Source organism: Notolepis coatsorum, assembly GCF_963971535.1.
Source record: "Notolepis coatsorum genome assembly, chromosome: 9".
Lineage (NCBI taxonomy): Eukaryota > Metazoa > Chordata > Actinopteri > Aulopiformes > Paralepididae > Notolepis > Notolepis coatsorum.
In genome coordinates, this window is record NC_140173.1 from 109820512 (window position 1) to 109842993 (window position 22482).

Below are 22482 nucleotides of genomic sequence, written 5' to 3' on the forward strand. Positions count from 1 at the left end.
GTTTCTCTTACGTTGCCCTAACATGCTGATTCTCTTCCCAGATGTACATCGGCGTGAGTCAGGTGTCGTAATTCATTCTTCCCTAAAGGAGTCACCTTGTGACATTTGTTTACGCCATGTGCCACTTTGGCAAAGTTTGTCAAATGTTGTTTTAAGGCTCATCTTAGAGCGTCAGACAGTGTCTGCCTCCACACCGTGCCCCTGAGCGGTGAGAGGAGAGAGAGAGAGAGAGAGAGAGAGAGAGAGAGAGAGAGAGAGAGAGAGAGAGAGAGAGAGAGAGAGAGAGAGAGAGAGAGAGAGAGAGAGAGAGAGAGAGAGAGAGAGAGAGAGAGGAGAGAGAGAGAGAGAGAGAGAGAGAGAGAGAGAGAGAGAGAGAGAGAGAGAGAGAGAGAGAGAGAGAGAGAGAGAGAGAGAGAGAGAGAGAGAAAAAAGAGCTGCTGGAGGTTAGAGAGTAAACCCCATCATCGCTGACGCATTCTGCACCCATAATGATGGGTAAGTTATAACCGGTACTAGCCACTTTAGAGTCACCGTACATCAAACCATTGCCGCTGTGTGCTATAATTACATGCAAAACTTGTTATTCTGTTTTTATCTTTGGTATCAACAGCCTCAGCAATGCAAAGCATCTCATACTGTTATAATTTTTCTTTATTAAATTTTTTTTTTACTGTAGTGTCATAGCCTTGTAGCCTTTTAATTTCATTTCAACATTTCAATACTGATACCTTGCATTCAATACCGATACCATGAGGATACTTTTTCAAGGCTTCCAGCTCCAAGGAAATAGCTCAAAAGCAACAAAGAGCTTTGTGTTGATTTGGCATTAAGTCATATTGGATCCAATAATGCAGGAAGTGATTGGCTGCGAAAACAGCATTTCTTTGACAATTAAAGTATTGATAAATTGTATTGTTTATCTCAACATTCTTCACTACCATATAGTATTGATTTGATTCAATCAGTGCCTTGATGGTATTTAATTTGTATTAGGGGTCTAGGATAACCTCATACCGTCCGTTTACTGTTGGACCTCCTGGTCCTCGTAAACCCAACGTTCAAGGTGTGGGTTCTTCTCCCTGTCCGCCCCCCTTCAACTCCCCCGCCATCACCAAGCACCTTGCTCTAATCAGGTGTACGATCTCACACTCAGAATACTGAGAACCCATGTTCTAACGATGGCTACCGGCCATTGAGAGCTATTGAGTGGTAAAATTCTAGCTATACGTTTCTGAGAAAACATTCCCAAAAAATAAATGTATCCCTGAGGGTTAATCTCCAAGAGAATATCCATCGTTTTTCTCACTGTGGATATCATCTCAAGGTCCGCTAGCGACGTGTATCGTGGCTGCGGTGAGATGCCAAGGCTGGCTGGCACAGGGCCGGGAGATCTGCGGTCCTTTGCCAGCGTAGGAGAAGAGATTGATCCCATCAGTGGGCACTGACCTTGGCCTTTTTTTTTTTTTTTATAGATTGCTTTTTTCAATCACATTTCATTTTCCACACCATATTGTCCGCTACACAGTATTTGCCCACAGGCGTTACCTCATATTGTAGGTAGGTAGTGAAATATACCAAGGCACTCTAGGAGGTGTAGCGTTCAAGAGATTGGATACAAATGGGGTTGGTCTAGTGTTTCTTGGTTTTAGTTTTATTTATATATATTTCTTCTTTTTTTCCTTTTATGATTTTGATATATCTGAAAGATATAATATAGAACTTACGGGCTTAGTGGGCCATCTAATATAACCTGAACCTGGGAAAGTTGTGTTATGTAGTGTATAGCCTGATCATTTTAAACGTGGGGTACGTGGCCATTGGGGTTACTCTTGGTTAGACTCTCTCTCTCTCTCTCTCTCATCTCTCTCTCTCTCTCTCTCTCTCTCTCTCTCTCTCTCTCTCTCTCTCTGTCTCTCTCTCTCTCTCTGTCTCTCTACTTCTTTCCTTCCTCTCCCCCTCTCGGCCTCTCTGTGCCCTTCTTCTGTCTCTCTCTTCAGCCTCCTCTCACCTTCTCTCTCTCTCTCTCTCTCTCTCTCTTCTATCTCTCTCTCTCTCTCTCTCTCTCACTATCTCTCTCTCTCTCTCTCTCTCTACTCTCTCCTCTCCCCTCTCGGCCTCTCTGCCTCTACTGTCCTCTCTCTCAGCCCTCCTTCTCCTCTCTCCTATCTCTGTCTCTCTCACTCCTCCTTCTCTCTCTCTCTCTCTCCTCTCTCTCTCTCTCTCTCTTCTCTCTCTCTCTCTCTCTCTCTCTCTCTCTCTCTCTCTCCTCTCTCTCTCTCTCTCTCTCTCCCCCCCCCCCCCCCCCCTCAGTGTGAGGCGCAGGGCAGCTGAATGAGTGGGAAGCGGGCAGGTGGTTAGCTAATAGTTGACTGAGGTGTTTCCTGCAGACCCAGATCTCAGCCAACAAGACCGGACAGGTTGAGGTCTGGGCCGGGTGGCTGGAGCTACAGTGGCAGGTCAGCTCTCACACAGAGCACCTAGTCACGGCTGATAGGGTTTCCTGCTAGACGGGTCTGGATTGGAGCCTAATGGTTGGGCTTCTAGACCAGCTAGATAGCTATCTGTTAGCGGACATGAGGTTTGAGTTTTGATTGGTGAGGTCTATATCGTCTGCTTTCCTGTGGGATTTATTTTTCTTTCTACAGCGAAGGAGGTTACAGCTGTGAACTTGTCTAATGTATATGCAGGTTTTTTGAGAGAGGTAACTATGGTAGGACTGTTGAAGATATAGTAATAATAATAATGTGTCCCTGTGTTCTATAGCCATGGGAACTACCTACTTGACTAATGAAATACTAATGGAAATTAGCATTTTGCTTTTGTTTTTGTCCAAGATTTGAAGGGGGAAAAGGACATGTTGGTGGATGCTCTGTCAGTATGCTTTACCTTTCTCTGTTGAAGATGTCAGTATGGTGTCATTCAGACAAATTCTCATAGAATGTTTAGAGTACTAGAGTATAAATGTTTGATGTGTTCAGTTACTCCAGTACTAAATGACTGGGAATGCCCATCTCTTGTCACTATGTTACTCGTAACTTTCTGCTCTCCTATTGGGACAGCGTGGGTCAGCCGCCTGGAGCGTACAGTACCAAGGCCTCCTGTCACCCCCAATTAACAAAGAGCCAATGAGGCCGATCGTTTGCATGGCGCCAAATTCAAGCCTAACTAGGATGGTATCCTGTCTTCCTGTCTTGGGGCCGGTTTTGGGGGCTGGCATGGGACCTGGGGGGGGCTACGCTGACTGACCGCTAGTGTAGAGAAGAGGGACTGGACAGAAGCCAGTGAAGGGAGAAGCTGCCCCAGAGGAGGGGTGGAGAAAAAAAGTTTGTTTTGTCTAGAATTCCTCAAGCACAACTACAAAGATGTTGCAAAGGGCCAAAAGCGCTTTGAAAGTTTCCAAAAGGAGAAGATGATTGTTGGATAAACCGGCCCCAATTCGCCACTTACTCTCCGCCGAGGGGGGGCGGACCTTTGACCTCCTGTATCAAAGTACCATGGCCACGCCCCCCCCCTTCTATCTATCCCCCCCAACACACACACACACACACCACACCTCCATCCAGCCACCCCTCCCCTCTCCGACCACCCCTCACTCCCTCACCCCTCCCACTCCAATTTCACCCCCACTGGTCTGTCCCACTCAACCGCAAGAGAAAGCCTGAAATTCATGTCTTTTCTCTTTCGTCTCTGTCTCAGACCGGCCCTGTGGCTCAGGAGTCAAGAATTCAATTAGTTAAAAAAAAAAGGGGGAAGAAAGGAGAGGCTGCAACAATGCAGCGATAAGGGGGGCAGAATGTGCGTTTCCCCACACGCTAAATACAGGGCCGGAGGACCTACACCGCAGGAGGCGAGAATAATCACAGCTCCCTCTGAACCCGCTCATTACACACGTACATACACACACACATTCATGCTAACACACACACACACACACACACACACACACACACACACACACACACACACGCACCTTACATTCTTTACACACATGCATGCACACACACACACACACACACACGCACGCACTCTCACACACATATGCACAGTAACACACACCTTACATTCTTCACACACACACACACACACACACAACACACACACACACACACACACACACACACACACACACATACACATACACACACACACACACGCACGCACTCTCACACACATATGCACAGTAACACACACACCTTACATTCTTCACACACACACACACACACACACACACACACACATACACATACACATACACATACACATACACATACACACACACACACACAAGGAGTGCGCACATGCATACCTAACAGACATTCCTTGTATGAGAAGGGACACACATCTGTAAGACCTTACAGATATGCTTTATTTTCACACACACATACACACGCACCGCACACACACACACACACGCACGCACGCACCACACACACACCACACACACACACACACACACACACACACACACACACACATCCAAACACATAAAGAGGAGACCTCAAACATACACACCCAACGAGTACATAGACTAGGTGTATCAGAGTCATAAGGCTTATGCACATGCATGTATACATACTGACGCACACACACACACACACACACACGTACACGTACATACGGCATACAGACCTCTCATTACACGCTGGCCTCATGCAGGTGTTCCAGGGCTCAGGTACCAGAGAGAGTGTTCCCTCCAAAACTGTGATGCAAACAGCCATGTTATGAATTGTGGAAATAAACTGTTCTTTAAACTTGATAATTGATATTAATATAAACATTTTTATTTTTTCTAATACTGTGTGAAATAATACCTTAGTGTAGGGTTTTAGTTGCATTTAGTCAGTTCAGCTGACTGAACCAGACCCTTCACATAATATGTATAAGGTACCAGCCTACACAAATGCCTTTAGAAATGATCATGACTTAAATCAAATTCATTCAATTAAAATGTAATTAATTAATTAAATTCAAAGGAATTCAAAACAACAAACAATATGAGTTAAAGCAGTTACCACAATGGGCGGTTATTACGCATCTACCTAAAGTGTCCAAGAGGTACAAGAGTATTCAATATTAGGTCATGTTGTAAGAGATTCCATGGGTCTGCTGCACTAATATTAAAAGCAGTCTTTCCAAATCAGTCCTGGCATGAGGTACCTGAAGAACCAGCCAGTCACTGGAACGAGTTAAAAGTGGACCAGGGTTCCAAAGCAACATAGATGTAATATATGATGTAATATATTATGGTAATCTTCCGACCAGGGCTCTATAGATATACAGATAACAGGGCTTTATATATATATATATATATATATATATATATATATATATATATATATATATATATATATATATATATATATATATATATATATATATATATATATATATATATATATATATACAGATACCAGGGCTCTCTAGATATACAGATACCAGGGCTTTATATATATATACAGATACCAGGGCTCTATAGATATACAGATACCAGGGCTTTATATATATTGTGGCAGCTATCATCCCCCGTCCCATGGCTACGTGAAGGATGGGAGATACTACTGCCACGAGGAGAGGCGAAGCAATTAGGCAGCTGATTAGGACCGATAGAACACACCTGTACACCACGAGATCACCCACATCCCACACACACACACACACACACACACACACACACACACACACACACACCAGACACACATAACATAAAACACTAGGACAGAGTATGGTTGAGTGGAGGTGAGGTGAGCGGAGTACAGAGAGAGAGAGATTGAGATACAGAGTTTTGTAAGGCGAGAGGTTGTTGAGAGGAGAGGTGAAGGCGAGAAGGTGTTTGTTGGTACTGGACCCTAGACTGGCTGAGAAACCCCCTTGTGTACTGACCCTGGACTGGAAGACAAACTCTGAGTATTGAACAATCCCTTTTTTGTACGAGAGCCTGTTTTTGTGTTTTTTACCTTGGACTGTATTACGACTACTCTAATTGCCCATTGTACTGGATTTGCCTTATTCAATAAATATCTTTTATTGATTGAAATTGTGCTTGTGTGGACAGTTGAAGTTTGTTTTTGAACCGTGACAAGTCTGAACACCACCAGGCTCGTCACAATATATATACAGATACCAGGGCTTTATAGATATACAGATACCAGGGCTTTATATATATACAGATAGCAGTAGTTATTGCATCTCACATTTAGAAAAGACCAACCGACCTCCTCATAGAGGATACATGGGTGCTGTAGCTATCACCAGTAATACACCTCAGTGTGGAGGCGGCAGCAGTGTGTAAATGACATCCCCATAGTCCATAACTAATAGGAAAGTTGATTCAACAATCCTCTTCCTACAGATCAAAGGAAAGCTGGTTTTATTTCAGTATAAAAAGCTGTTGTTGTAATTTGCCAGCAAGATTTCTGATGTGGTATTTAAATGTAAATGTGTCATTGAGCCAGATGCCAATATTCTGTAACCCTTTCGATATTTCATCCATTGACAATAGATATATGCAGATTATTTGCATTGAATCTGCAATAGGCAACTTTGGAGAAATTTGTTTACCTGCCCAGCAGAAATAGAGCAAGCTCTGCATCACTTTTCAAGCCCATGTGCAACAAAGGTTATCCACAGACTCCCAGAGGCACCAGCAGCTTTAAGCTAAAAAAGAAATATATATATATCAGGGCCCGTGAGCGGATCGGCGCGGGCGAGAAATTCGCTCTTCGCTCTAGACGGCTTGTTCCGCTCCGCTAATTGCTCATGTTGACCCCGCCCCCAAGTCGCTCTCCGCTCGCTCACCGCTCACCTTGAATCGAGCGCTCCCCGCTCCACATCGCTCGGCAGATCTTTTATTTTTTTTGGAGCATGATGTAAATTTGCTTGATTTGACCAAACTACAACAGTCTACACCCCCTGGGCCCCTTAACAATTGTTTGTATTGAGCATGTAAGCTAACGACAACAACAATGGCGTCATATACTTTTTCTAACAGGATGTGAGTGACGGTTCACCCTTCTCATTGGTTGAAAATGGCCTTCATGTTTGTACATCGCCATCTGTTGCTTTGGCATTGTACTACATGTATATTACATCAGTGTTAAACCACTGTGAGCGGCCCGGAGTGGATTGGAGCGGAGGAGAACTCTCGCTCCGGACGTCGCGCCGACACATTTTAAAACCCACTCCGCCCGCTCCGCTCCCCGCCGCTCACATGGCCTGATATATATATATTTCCCAGTCCCTGATCAGCAGGTGGTTTTGCACATTGTGTACTTTTAGACAAGGAATGCAATAGTCATCTTAATTGGCGGATGCAACCTTGAGAACACAAACACATCTGATTGGCCAAAAACAACAGCTCCCTGCATTAATAATCAGATTCAGATTCAGACAAATATGTTTGAATTCAGCCTAAAGCTGCTGGTCTGAAAAGTGATGCAGTACATGCTCTATTTCTGCTGGGCAGGTAAACTCACTCTTACTAAATTTCTCCAAAGTTGCCTAGTGCAGCTTTAAAATTAATAAGAGCTTCCTTAGAAGGTTGTAGGTGTTTTGGTTGTAATTGTATTGCCAGATGTACATTCATCAGCAATACAATACACAATATAGTGTCATTAGCATAAATATGTACATGACAACCAATCAAATGAAGAGACAATATAATTTATATGCATGGTGAATAGGACTGGACCCAACATTGAACCTTGTGGAACACTCTTTGTTACCTGCAGAAAAACAGACTGGGCCCTTCCCAACTTCACACACTGTTGCCTCTCAAACAAGTCATTCTGAAACCATTCAGGATTTAACCAAATTGTGGTTAACATGTAAGATTTTTATGACACTTTGAATATGTGCCTAAATAATCACAATGTAATCAAACTGGTATTGGATTGAGTGGTTATACCATTAGGTGTTCTTGTTAAAGGGAAAATCCACCCTAAAATATAATCCATGTATGTTAGTTATATAATACTGTACAGCTCAGTTTTGATTTGTAAATATATCATTTTCCAGTACAAATTACAATGTTATATGACATTTTTTTTTTATGTCTTCAACCTTTTTATTACTGCTGCAAGGAATCTTTCTGATTAACTTAAAAATATATGGTATGTATATATATATATATTTGTACGATGTGTAATATATTGTGGACTATGGTATAGTAAAGATCCATATCTTTACATGGATCCATTCTTTGGTATACCTCCCAGCCCTAGGTTGAGCGATATGAAAGAAATGCATATCACAATAATCATCTGGATTATTTTTTCCAGATATCGATATATATATATAAATATCATATCTGTTGACGTATGCAAAATCACAAGATAAATAATTAAATTGCTGTTCATCGCATTGAACTGCATGATAATGTCAAGTGCGATCTGAAACCAAAACTGTCATTTTCATATAACATCCCCTCAAATATCTTTTTTGAGAGAAATTTGTGTTTAGTGGCTATCATTTATTTAGATGACAGAATTGTGTGCAACAATATGACTATTATCACATCATTATTTCATTATGATATGATTTTGACACAATACGATAAACAATCATTTTGAATTATTACCCAACCATAACGTTCATTAAGTGCAGGTTGGTTGTCAGCAGTTTTTGTTAAGTAACCATGAAGTAGCAGATTTAGACAAATGAAACATTTAGGGGAGAGGGTGCTGTTCTTTTACAATGGCGTGTTAGAGGTGAAACTGGTTGTCGTTTGTTAACAAAAGGGATTTCTAGATTCCTTGTTCTCGTGGGATTCACATCATTAGGTTGGATCTGGGTTGATTTTTAGTTGGCTCTAATGTTTTGTATAGAAATCCCACAACAAGATTGGTGGGGGGTGGGGTGGGGGGGGCGGGGGCGGGGGGGTCAACAGCATACACCCGATGATGAATTCAACCACCAGAAAATCTTAACGGCGTCAAGTGTGTGATAGATGTTGGTTATGCTACTCATACAGGGCATTATCCTAATGAGCGTCACTCCTACCACATTTTCACAGACACACCCACACACACACACACACACACACACACACACACACACACACACACACACACACACACACACACACACACACACACACACAGTCACACACACACAGTCACACACACACAGTCACACACACACACACACACACACACACACACACACACACACACACACACACACACACACACAGTCTCTGATCACTCAAGTGAACCACTGCTCCCAGTGAATCCCAATTTGAGACTTGTCTGTAGCGTCTCCGCTGACCCTTACCATAGAAATTATGGCTCTCATCACCTCAGCCCTGTAACTCTCCAGTCTCACTGTGACGAAGGCCCGCAAAGGTTTTCCAGACTGAATAAAAGTGGTTTAATCGTAACCCAACGTGTTGCTGTGTTGTGGCTCGTCGGTTGTCCGGTGCGGGCCGGGGCAGAGCCTTGTGTTCTGTCCCAGTCGGTTCCAGCCCGCTGAGCAGACCAGAGGGGCTGTGTGGAATGTCCTGGTGCTGTCCTGGTGACCTTAGACACAAACAGAAGCCAAAAGGGCCAGGGGGGGGGGGGGTAAGGGGACGGGAGGGGACACGATGGGAAGACTAGTCTTGGGGGCCAGGGTTCTCTCTCTCTCTCTCTCTCTCTCTCTCTCTCTCTCTCTCTCTTCTCTTCTCTCTCTCTCTCTCTCTCTCTCTCTCTCTCTCTCTCTCTCTCTCTCTCTCTCTCTCTCTCTCTCTCTCTCTCTCTCTCTCTCTGTGTGAGAGAGAGATTTTGTGCATGCGGGCGTGGGTATACGCATGTGTGTCGTGTACGAAAGAGTGTGTGTTTGTGTGCGTGTCAGTGGGGGTCAGTGCTTGCACCCCTCCACCCCATTGTCCCCCTCCCGGAGCGATAGAGGAGCATCATAACCCTTTGAGCTCAGACATATTTAGAGTGCAGATAAAAGCACTTTTTACAAACTAGATACACGACGGGGCACAAAGCCCGGGGTCAAGCGCAACAAATTAACAACCCTCTTTCTGACTAGAGAGAGGGAGGGAGGGAGGGAGGGAGGGAGGGAGGGAGGGAGGGAGGGAGGGAGGGAGAGAGAGAGAGAGAGAGAGAGAGAGAGAGAGGGAGGGGGGGAGCCCCTGCCGTCTAGAGCCAATGCCTCTACATTCCCAGAGCCTGGATATGGGCTGTTCTCTGCCATTCATCTGTAATTGGCCCTGGGGCAGAGTCTTAGATAAATGGTGACTTACTTTTTGTGTATGTGTGTGTGTGTGTTTGTATTATTCCGTTCTTAATGGGAATGTTGTTTGGAATTCTCTAATTCCCAACAAAAGTCTGAGACGACCATTGAGGTCTTCAGACCATTGTGCGAAGGTGGGAGTGAAGTCATCTGTCACACGCAGTGACAAGTCACAACTCGGGAGATTGAGATTTCAGTATTATTAGTAGTAATAGTAGTAGCAGTAGTAAAGTCTACCCCGTTAATCCATCTTGATATTGGAATTATTTAGAATTATTCATCAATTATTTAAAGTGTTCTTACTATGTGTAATTTCTTTCCCACATTTCAACTCGATGATGGGTGTTATTTGAAGCCTGAGTTCTGATAGGAATTGAATTAGTGTACCGGGCGAAGCCTGGCAGTGCAGCCCAAAGGCTCCAGCCACAAAGCATTAGAATGAGTCTGCAGCATTAAAGAACTACTGCTGGAACCAATGAAGAGCAACAGGATTTAGATACAGCATAACCACAACAGCTAGGCTACAGCCATATATACCATGTCAACAAATAATTATGACACATATTCAATATTTTATTTAGATTTTTGATCTGTTGATCTCATACATTTTTCTTTTCTTTTTTAAGTGCATCGCTAAAGCACACACTTTAACATGGTCTTTTTAGAGCATTTTTAACAATCATAGTGCTTCTGAATTAAATAGATTCTTCTTTTGTAATTCCATCAGAATAGAAGCTTTGAATAGGGTGAGGTCGTGTTTCAGCTAGGCTCCCCAAAGAACATTCTTTTATCATACCTTTACCCATTAGTCTTTATTTTAGTTTTTTTGTACAGTATTTTGTTAGATACATCGAGTATAAAAAATGTTGAGCATTGGAGATGGCAGCTAAATGTTGTGTTGGGGGGGAACGAAGCGTCTGCTAGCGTGTCTCCCTCGGTTGAACTGAACGATACAAGCCTGGAGACTATTGGCAGGCTAATAGCTAGCGCTGCGGTTGAATCAGCCAGGACGCAAAAGGAGGGATCCGAAGGGAGCCGTCTCGTGGACTCCATGCCAGGCTTGTTGCAGCAGATTGTGGGCCTTGACGTTCTGGCCACCCCATCATTGTGTGAGATGGCCTACAGAACTGGCCCGGCGAGGTCCGACGGGAACCGGGCGCCTAGACTCATCATTGCGAGGCTTCACAGTCTACGCACGAAGGAGCTGATTATGCAGGCGGCCTGCTCCAGGAGGGGGCAATTACACCTTGGTGAATGTAAAGTGGCCATTTTCGAAGACTTCACGCCCGATGTTCTAGCTCAGAGAGGGTAATATCAAGAGGTCATGTCTATGTTGTGGAAGATGGGCCTCCTCCCAACTTTGCTATTCCCAGCCAGGCTTTCGGTGAAAATGAAGGGAGAAGAACACCGTCAGTTATGGTCACTAATAATGGCGAAGGAGTATGTGCTCACTCAAGCTAGCTGGACAATTATGTTGAATGACACTGTGTGCTATCGTAATAGGCTAGGCTAACCTAGGTTTGTTTAACCAAGCTAGCTGGACAATTGCTAAATGCTACACATGCACATTCAAGCTAACTGAACATATGAGCGAATAGACAACAGGTATGTGGAATGACACAGTGTGCTATTGCGACAGGCTAAGCTGGCCTTATGTTTATTTTTTTTATTTTTATTATTATTTTCTTTTAGCATTTTTACAGCTTTTTTATTGGCCACGCAGGACCGACAGAGGAGAGGGCGAACAGGAGGAGAGGTGGGGAGGACATGCGACAAATAACGACGGGAGCTGGGATCGAACCCGGGTCGGCCGCGTAGGTGCGCAAGGCACTATGGTATGCGCCACGAGGGCGCCCCATGCCTTATGTTTATTTAAATCTTTTTTCTTTTGTTAAATTAAGTTAGCTGGTCAATTGCTGGAGTGCTGCACATGTCCATGTGAGCTAACTGAACACGGTCATGTGCGGGAATTACACTATGCTCCGTCACATCAAGCTAACCTCCTGTGCGACTGTGCGCAGGGCTCCATGTGCTCATTCAAGCTAGCCGTTCTTTCGCCCTGACTGGGCATGCGCAGGAATTGGCGGGAATTAACGTGGCCGATGTCAGTGGGCCTGACATTCCGGCTGCGAAACTATTGGCGGTGACTGTTTGGATTTACTCTGTTTTATATCTTTTTGCTGCTTATTCAATATTTTCCACAATGTTTCAGCTAAGAGGCCTGTTCATGGGTGTTGTTGTTTTGGCATTTGGCCTACGGTTAATGTGGGCCACAGTTATAATTAGGTTGTGCTTATGCTGTTGTACCGAGGTTATATTAGTACTTTGTGTTTTTTGTTTATGTTGCTGGTGTTGCTTTTTATTTTTATAAGGAATTACGGTTATCTCCAACCAATGTGCCTAGATAGATGTACGGTGAGATGCTTGGATTATCTACTTAACTCATTGGCTGCCACGCTGTTTCCCGGATATGGCTATGCGCTGCCATGCATTAAACCAATGGAGTCCGTCACCTTGTTTGCAGGGCTATAACTATATTCTATATTATAGCTATGGATGCAATACTATGGCCCATTTGAGTATCTATTGTTCAATATGTGAAAAATAAATTCATTTTCCATCCGTACATTCCCGTTTTATACCGTGGTGAATATAAGTATGGTTTTAGAGCGGTCTAGGGTAATTCCTGGGAGGCTAGCCCGTGACGTGTATTATACTAAATCCATTGGCATTTCGTCCCTACACACACGCTACAATAAAAATTTCAAATGCATATGATCGGTATTATGTTCCATCATGAATGCATGAAAAGGGGGGGGGGGGTCGCTTCTGATTAATTGATTGTCAATAACGGCATTCGTTAGTACAACAACATACGCTGATCAGGGCGATGGCTATGAAAACAAGGCACAATCAAGCTGAAATTGACATTAATTGCTCTTACCTGTGGCCGGTGGGATTCCAAAAAGAATATCCCAATTATTTGATTGCCATCTGGTAGATTGTATGTCCATTTGGCTCACGACATAACCCACAGCAGCATAATGAATCGTGGGTCCCGAAAACGATTCAATGCGATCGGGTGAAGCCCTAGGTTCAGGTTAGTAGAAAAGAGCGCCCGGAGCGTTTAGCGTGTGGCACAGCCCAATACACAAGGTTTCAAATGGTACTCGATACCGCGGCCTGGTAGGATGCGGCCGGTATTGCACTTTAGCGATCTCAGACTCAGTCCCATGATAACACCAGGCTCCCTGGATGGATAATGAATGGAAATATCGAATAAAAGAAATGACGAGCAAATAACAAGTATACTCGTTGTTGGCGTTCAACGATTGGCGGCCAATAACGAGTTTAATCGTTGTTGGCAGTGAAAGAGTTAAGGACTAATGGGGGGTTAATAGAGGGGGGAGCAAGGGTGGGATAGCCTTAGGAACCTATGACTCCAGTGGGAGGTGGTAAGTATGTGAAGCCAACCCTTATGGTTGGCGGATCAATATATCGTTGGCCTCATACGAGGTATTTTTTTGCCAAATTGAGATTTCTGCCTAACTGTACTCTCCTCACACGGCTGCATCGCCCTGGCTTAGTGCCTATATCCTCGGCCAGTCAGACCACTTGTTATGTAAAAAAATCCCCATCTGCCTAACTCACTCGTATGACTTGTGACTGACTTCCGAGGTTGTCAATCTTGGAGGGTGACTTCGGCGGTTGTCGTATGAGGCTAACAATATGGATTAGAAGGGGGGGAGCGGCATGGTTGATAGAGTTAAAGGGGGGGGTGTTAGGTGATAGAATAGTGAGGGGGGGTCTGGGTATATTTTGTATTTGTTTTTTTGTCTGGTTTTGGGTCTGTGTTTGTAGTTTTTGTTGGCTTGCCATTATTGTTGTCAATGTTGTGTTTGTTGTTTAAATTTTTTTTTTTTTAAAGAATCGATGAAAAAAAAAGAATAGAAGCTTTGGAACCGCCACCAATGAAATGTTTCGAAGCATCGATGCAGTCATTTTTAATAGATGATTTATTTTGTAATAGATTTAGTCGATTAATGGTGACACCCCGAGACTAACCTACAGTTGACTTTGACAATGGTCAGTGTATTTCTTGTGTGACCTTCGTTAAGACCTCACTAATCCTGATTGGAGGAGTGGAGGTTGTCACCAGTGAAATGATGGGATGACACACTCAGACACCGAACTGAAATTGAACTCGGCCATTTGAAAGATAATATATGTATATATATAAATGTGCGAATTGGCTATAATAAGGTAATTTATAAGCCTGCTATTCTATATTCTATAATAATATTTCAAATTGCATTGGTCCGGATGGGAGAATTCAGTACTGTATCTACAGAACCTTCTGTTTAATCATCTTCCCTTTATTCATTTCCTTCGATTTTTTGTACACATGATCTCAAGAAGGTACTGAATGAGATCAGTGGCAGTTTTTAATGTTTGGTCATTATTAGCATGGTGTTATTCACTGTCAAAGATGCAAAGAAAAATCATAATTCATATTCTCCTTTGTTTCATCACAATTTAAGCAAGCCTAGTAATAGCCACAATATTTCTGACACTGGGAATACATTCACTGAGGTCCATAGATGTCCCTAGATACCAAGAATATGCAAATGGACCTTGTAGAAGTGGAGCAATATTCCATTTACTTAGGTATGTATTTTAGGCGGATTTTCTGAAAATAGGCTCCGGGCTTAAGAGGTTAATTCACCACAAAATGTATCTTAACACATTCAGCGCCAGACCTGGGATAAGTCGGGTTAACTCGCCATCGCTTGAGCGCCAAACCAGAGAAAACCCGGGTTTTAATCGTTATTTCTTTTATTAGCTATATCCATTCATAATTCATCCATCCAGCCTGATGGTATCATTGGGAATGGCTCTGAGATCGCAAACGGCCAATACCGCCGCCTAACACCTTGCGGCCGGTATTGCACATCATTGGAAACCCTCTGGCTCAGCCTGTACGTCGATCTCATGAGTAACGTTAACACACGGACTGGGGACACTCGAGCACCGCCGGTTCATGTGTTTTGGTGGATGAACGTTGGACACATGACCCCCCCCCACCCTTTCGTGCATGCATGATGAAACATAATACCGATAATCTAGCGTTGATTTCAGAATGATTCTTGATCCAGGCGAGAAATGGCACGATTTATAATGAAATGCAGTAAAGCGCTGTTTCCTGGGATTACACAGGATCACTCTAAAACTATACTCATATTCACCACGGTATAAAACGGAAATGTATGGATGAAAAAATTATCTGTTTTTTGCATGTTGACCGGAATAAACTCACTGACAATCGACATTGTTATTAGATCCATAGCTATAATATTTAATATACTGTAGGTTTAGCACTGCAAACACCGGAATTTATCCCCATTGAACAGAGAGCTGGCACACAACGGCCCAACGCCCATAGCGACCTCTGGTGCTGAACCTGTTAACACAATCGCAGCCACTGGGATGAGTCTAATTAATCTCAAGAGGACCGGGAAATGTAAACAGACGTGGGGCTATTTGTAGAGCTAAATCTATACTTTATAGTATTGCTATCGGTCCATTCTCATTGTCAATTGAGTCCATAAACCGTCCTTTCAAAATGGCTTAAAGAAAAAAAAATTCATCAATAGGTTCTCATTTTATAGCGCCGTGAATATAAGCGTTATACGGGATTTGGTCTAGTATATTTTCTGGAAGGCTAGATATAGGGCTAATAGCTGCTAACGTTATATCTAATGGCATTTCCGTTTTACAGATGCTACAGAAATAACTCAAACTGCATATGATCGGCACGATTCCAAAGCATGTATGCATGAAAGTTTCGGATTATTGATTACCAATAACCGCGTTAGCCTCATTAGCCTCATAGGCCAAACGCCTGGTTGAGTATCATAATAATGCCCGATTGGGCTGTACTTTACGTGAAAAAGATCTTACCGTGGTCCGGGCTGATCCCCCAGAGCATTTCCCCATTATCGATCGCCATCTGGTAGATCGATATGTCCATTGGCTGATGATAAATCCCCTTATTGTATGGTGAAATCTGCGATGCAAAACGTAATCCAAGGTACAGGCTGCAGATCCAGAATCCAGCTACTGGAAACTCAAAAAAAAAGATTGCTCCCTTCAGCCACAGTGCACACTGCATTATCGCGATAGCGCCCCTAAGAGGATCTGGCCGGTGGCGGTATTGCACCTTCTCGAATTCAAAGAATACGGTAAATCTGCAGTGCCGCTCGACGACCTTGAATAGGTTATTAAAATGGAATAAAAGCAATAACAACTTCCCACGGATATATCCGTGCTTCTGTCCACAACGGGTGGAATCGAAACACGGAGATCTCCGTGCTTGGGCGGGATAGTGTTAATGTAAGGTTATTTTCCCAGATAGGCCTATTTATTTATACTAAGATGTCTGTGATAGAATACTAATGAATAGTCACTGGAATGTGTCGACTTATCAATGAGCTGATTTAATCAACAAATCTATAAGTGTTTGCTTACCAGGAAATAACTTGTTGAAAAACAAAACAACAACAAATAAACAAACAAAGTCTTGGTCGATTCATCAACTAAGAGGGGGCAGCCCTAGAAATATGCATTAAGAAACCACCCTGTAAATCTAATTCTAAGTTGAAAGTTGTAACAACCGAGACATTCCGACATTTTATAGCTTCACACATATTTGTGCACAATTGATTGGTTCCTTATCTGTATTGCTGTTTATTCACATCAATTCCACCAGTTGTTTTGGATTTTAGAGATACAAAAAAAGAAAGAAACCTTGGCAGAAAGGTCAGTCTGGAAGGTCAGTATCCCGTGTAGTTTTCTTTATCAGGACAGTATGAAGGATGAGAGACTGAGGAAACAGTGGGATTTTAACCAGCAGGCTACATGTGGTCGTAGCAGTGGGGGAATTAATGACGACACCCCACAGAAGTTACAGTCTGTCAATTTCTTAACTTCTGTTATGAATGTCCTTTTCTTTGCTCTAGCTAGCAGTGATGTTGGAATCTTCTATTGTTGTGGTTGAATACACGGGGCATGCATGTACGCGGTGGTCTTGGGAAAGTGTGGTGCGCTCTGTGCGGTCAGCTTGCTGATTTGGAGCTAACAATGTTGGTACTGTTGGGCTCATCTCCCAGCAGGGGCTGTCACACTGTGTGTGTGTGTGTGTGTGTGTGTGTGTGTGTGTGTGTGTGTGTGTGTGTGTGTGTGTGTGTGTGTGTCCATATGCGTGCACATATTGGTGTTGCTCTGTGTGCATTTGTCTTTGCTTTCACTTCTATTTGTATTTGTCTGTGTGTGTGTTTGCACGCGCATATCTGCACAGGTTTGTGTTTCTTTGCCTGTCTGTGTGCATTAGTGTGTGTCTGTGTGGCAGGGTTCCCAGCGGGGGCTGAGTTAGTTTGTGTGACCTTGCCACACAGACCCTTAGATAATACAGCCAGCTGATGAGGTTACCCAAACGGCAGAAGAGACCCAGCATGCTCCTAATGATGAGAGGAGAGGAGAGGAGAGAGAGAGGGAGAGGGGAAGAGAGGAGAGGAGAGCAGAAAAGAGGAGAGGAGAGATAGAAGAGAGAGAGAGCGGAAGAGAGGAGAGCAGAACAGAGGAGAGAGAGGGGGAAAGAGAGGAGAGAGAGGGGGGGGGAGAGAGAGGAGAGCAGAACAGAGGAGAGAGAAGAGAGAGAGCAGAACAGAGGAGAGGGAGAGGGGAAGAGAGGAGAGGGGAGAGAGAGGGGAAGAGAGGAGAACAGAGGAGAGAGAGAGAGAGCTGGCAGTACAGAGACAAGAATGGGGGGAGTCCATGTTGTCAGAGGCTGATCTGTGTGTTTGGGGCACCTGCCCCACATTAGGCGAGAGAGAGGCTCTGACCTTAGCAGCTATAATATCAGTACGAGCTCTGACCCCAGATCAGTCTTAGCGCTTTAAAGGGGTGAGGGAGGGATGGAGGGAGGAAAAAATAGAGGGTAGTTCATTAATTCATTGTATGGCCACCCCCCCTTCCCCCCCAGTGGAGTCCAGCGAGGGGTGAGTAATGTGAGGTAATGGAGAGTAATAGGGTCCAGGGAGTGAGTGTGACCATAACCCTATTGTATCCTGTGTCAGCGGGGTCAGAGGTCGTCCGCCGTGCATACTCGCCCCGGGTCCGCCCGACCCGATTGGGGCATAAATGAGTTTACCCAACACTAATTACGGGGGGCTCGCCGCTTAACGGGCCTGACAGCTGCCCCTGTGCTCTGCTTGGACGTCCCCCCCCACCACCCTCGTCCAGCCCCCCCACCCCTATCTCTCTGTCACCCAGACCCGTCCCTTGCCTCGCCTCCAAGCTCCAGCCTTGCCGTTCATCCTTTGTCTGCCCATGTTGATGCCAGCCCCCAGAATGCCGCGGCCCCAGCATGCACGCTGGGCGGTGGGTACCGTCCTCCTCGCGGCACGCCACTTTCTGGAAACACACCTAGGCCCCTTAGGGACACGTGTGGTGATGAATGTGAAACGTCATCATGTGTCATTGACCAAGGAATTCCTTTGCCGACTAATAGTCATAGGGCTCAAATTGGTGATTAGTTGACTTAACCCTTTCACTACCACACTACAGAAGGTTAACCCTTTACTATCACACTACAGACGGTTCCCTTTGTCGTGTGGCAGTGAAAGGGTTAACCTTCTGTATTGTCGCAGTGAAAGGGTTAACCATTTGGTAGTGCGGCAGTGAAACGGTTAATCGGTGAATCTGTAAAATGTTGTTTCCCACATGCAGTCATGCAGAAGAACCTCTTTAAATCTAGTGCTTACTAGAGATTTGTCAACTAACAAATGTCTTGGTCGACTGGGACCAAACCGACCGACTTAACAGGGCAGCCATAATTGTTAGGGGGAGTTGTTTCCCACACAGCGTTATGCGATGTTTACATAATCTGCATTTTCATCATAGAGTAATGGGGCAATTGTATGCTTAAAACATTGCTCAGAAAATGATGCTCATAATGAGCATTTTCAGCATAGATGACTGTCCACACCCTGTGTTTTAATGTGCCTCATAGGCTAACAGTTGTAGATTAAGAGAATTTTTTCATCAAGGTTACATAATTGTATTTGCTGTATAGTGTGCGTATTATGTCGTATAGTCTGTATCTGCTTCTGTGTCGTCCCGTCAGAATGTCAGTTGTTGTATTTCCCTGTGCAAATTCCTGTGTATCTACATACTCATGTATCTATATAGACCTTTTCAAAATAATTCCGTTGCTAGGGGAACAGCTTGGCCCCAAGAGTATTTCCTGCATGCTAAACACTGCAACAGGAAATACTTGGGCCAAATTTAGAATGTTTATGTTAGAAAACGGTCTAAAAAACATTAGAAAAGGTCTATAAATGTGATTCTGATTCTCATTACATTACAGCTACCTGCCCACCTCATTATACCACCTCATGTAACAGTATGCATAATCAGCTTACTTCAGCTTCTGATTATTGGCTTATTGTCAGTAAATGAGGAAGAGGCAAAGGAGAATTAGTGTTCTTATGTCCTGAGGGCAACAGCACATCTCCTGCCATACCTACCACAGCAGGGGCTAAGAGTTGTGTGCCACTCTGTTCTGTGGAGAGCATGTTATTAACTCCAGGTGTGTGAGAACAGGTACTGGACAGACAGACAGAGAGACAGTCTAGTGTGTTTCTGTATATCTGCTCCTAGGTGTTTTTGTCCGGGGGGGACGGGGGGACGGTGGTGTGTGTCAGTTGCCATCTCGGCCCGTATGTGAACGGCGGGGCCCTCCCCCTGTCCGTCAACCCTACAGGAGGGCCTTAAGCCCTGAGATATGGGATCGGCCCAACAGAAGCCCCCCTACCGGCCCGCACCCCTAGTTGCCTCCCCACCCTCTACACAGAGCCTTAGTGCACCCCTCACCCCTCTCCCACGCCGCTCCGCCCCTCTCCTTTCACCCCCTCCTCCCCTCCCCACACCTCACATTCACCATGCATAGCTAGGCCGCTAATTCCAACCTGTCACTCCAATCAATGGATCACTAAGTGTTGTAGATTCTCCTCCTCCAGTAGAAAACAATGGTGATGTGTGTTCAGCCAGAGACTGCTGTGAGAAGGTAAGGTGTGTGTTGTGACTGTGAGGTGATTCCCTGTTTAATTTTCGTCTTTAATTCTTATCTTCTTTCTGTTTTGTGTGTGTGCGTGCAGCTCCTTCGTCACAGGCACTGCTTGCTGTGAGAACTTCTCTCCTCTTCGCATTTGGGACGTTGAGCGGTGAGTTGTGAAGCGCTGACACTCAACACACCTCCTCCTGTTAGTACACACCTGTGCACCAGCAACCCTAGAGATGAGACCTACACGCCCCCTTCACCTCGCCAGACGTTAAGAAACCCACACAGTGGTTCTGGTTCTGTCTGTCATCCGTCCGACCGTCCCATCTATCCATACGGCAGTCTGTCCTTCTGTCTGTCGTCTGTCTGTCTGTCTGTCTGTCTGTCTGTCTGTCTGTCTGTCTGTCTGTCTGTCTGTCTGTCTGTCTGTCTGTCCGTCCGTCCGTCCGTCCGTCCGTCCGTCCGTCCGTCCGTCCGTCCGTCCGTCCGTCCGTCCGTCCGTCCGCCTGTCTGTCTGTCCATCAGAGCACAGTCTCAGTGAAAGTGAAACCGAGCCCTAATGATGGTCATTATTTCATCAGCCCCTCTGCCAAAATACATGCATGTGTGTGTGAGTGATCTTGTACTTGTATCTGTGTGTGTGTGTATTAAATAGAACACTTACACACGCAGTGTGTTTGTGAGGACAGTAATAGTGAAGGCATCGGTGTCATAAAGCGCCGTCCAGTCCATACATATAACTGTGGCATGTGTGCGTATGGGGGTGCGCCTTCACGCACGCACGCATGTGTTGAATGGGGGGGGGGGGGAGTAGTTAAAAATGCGGGGCCTCTGAGAATTCCTGTCTTTGAAAGCAGGAGCTTAAACCCGATACATCTCTGACAAGGCCGCTGTAATTCCCAGCTTTACCTGGTCCAATTAAAACACCCTGACACGACGCAGGGGTACAGAACACAGGCTTCCTGCTTCCAAATGACAAGGAAATCTGAGCTGGGGTTATTTTTGAGGTTGCAGGTGTTGAGGAAAATGTACATGGTTACAAGGTGTAGCAGTCTTAAGACCTAGATAATGTGTCCTCAAAAGGCCAAGTGTCTTTCTCTCTCTCTCTCTCTCTCTCTCTCTCTCTCTCTCTCTCTCTCTCTCTCTCTCTCTCTCTCTCTCTCTCTCTCTCTCTCTCTCTCTCTCTCTCTCTCTCTCTCTCTCTCTCTCTCTCTCTCTCTCTCTCTCTCTCTCTCTCTCTCTCTCTCTCTCTCTTTCTCTCGCTCTCACTCCGCGCTCTCTCTCTCCTGCTAAAAGCACAGGAAAGGTCATTCTCCCCTGGTTCGCTCTTGTTGTGTTTGTAACAAAACAACGTCACACGTTTGTAATAGGTCATGTTGCTAAGAATGTTAATAATTAGGATAAAAGCCATTATGATAAAACCATAGTTCCATCTAGACAATCTCCTGAAGACAGCAAATGAATGTAGCGTGTGGATAAGAAGAGAGCTTATATTAACGTAGAGTGGATAAGAAGATAGAGTGGATAAGAAGAGAGCTTATATTAATGTAATAATCAAGAATCAAGAGGTTTATTTGTCACATACATACCAGGGCATACAGTGAAATGCGGGTGGTCATGCCTGCATTGATTGTGCAAAATACAATAATAAAATAGGCATAGAAAAAATAAACATAGAAAAAATAAAATAGGTAAAGACACAAGATATGCATGGTGAAAAAAGAAAAAGACATGCTGAGTTTCTGAGAAACTGCATGGTTCCTATATACACTACTATACAATATACAATTTTAACTCTTAATGTATCTAAACTATACTATTAGTACCTCCTTCCTTTAAAGTGACTTTCTATTTTTTAAAGTGACATTTTGTTTAAGTGATAGTTTTAGCGGTTGCCGCATGAGTGTTGTGTGTGTGTGTCTGTGTGTGTCTGTGTGTGCTCATGTGTATTTGTGAGTGGAGAGTTCAGTGTTCAGTGTAGAGTGTGGATAAGGGCCCTTTCTGACACTCACTGCTCTGTGTCGAATCAGACCCGGCTCGCATCAGAAAAGGGTGTGTCTGTCTGAGTGAGAACGCTGTCCCCCGTCCCCGCCCCCCGCTGATTCGTCCCCGGGGGCGCTGAACCGGGGCCGGTGAAATAGGTG

General features: G+C 44.5%; 1 protein-coding gene across 1 annotated transcript in view; it reads left to right on the forward strand.

Moving 5' to 3' along the window:
• fbxw4 (F-box and WD repeat domain containing 4) overlaps positions 1 to 22482 on the forward strand; it is a 184130-nt gene that overhangs the window by 36401 nt on the left and 125247 nt on the right. The window contains 1 exon segment of the mRNA XM_084321959.1: positions 20436 to 20501. Coding sequence (XP_084178085.1) covers positions 20436 to 20501 — 66 coding nt within the window.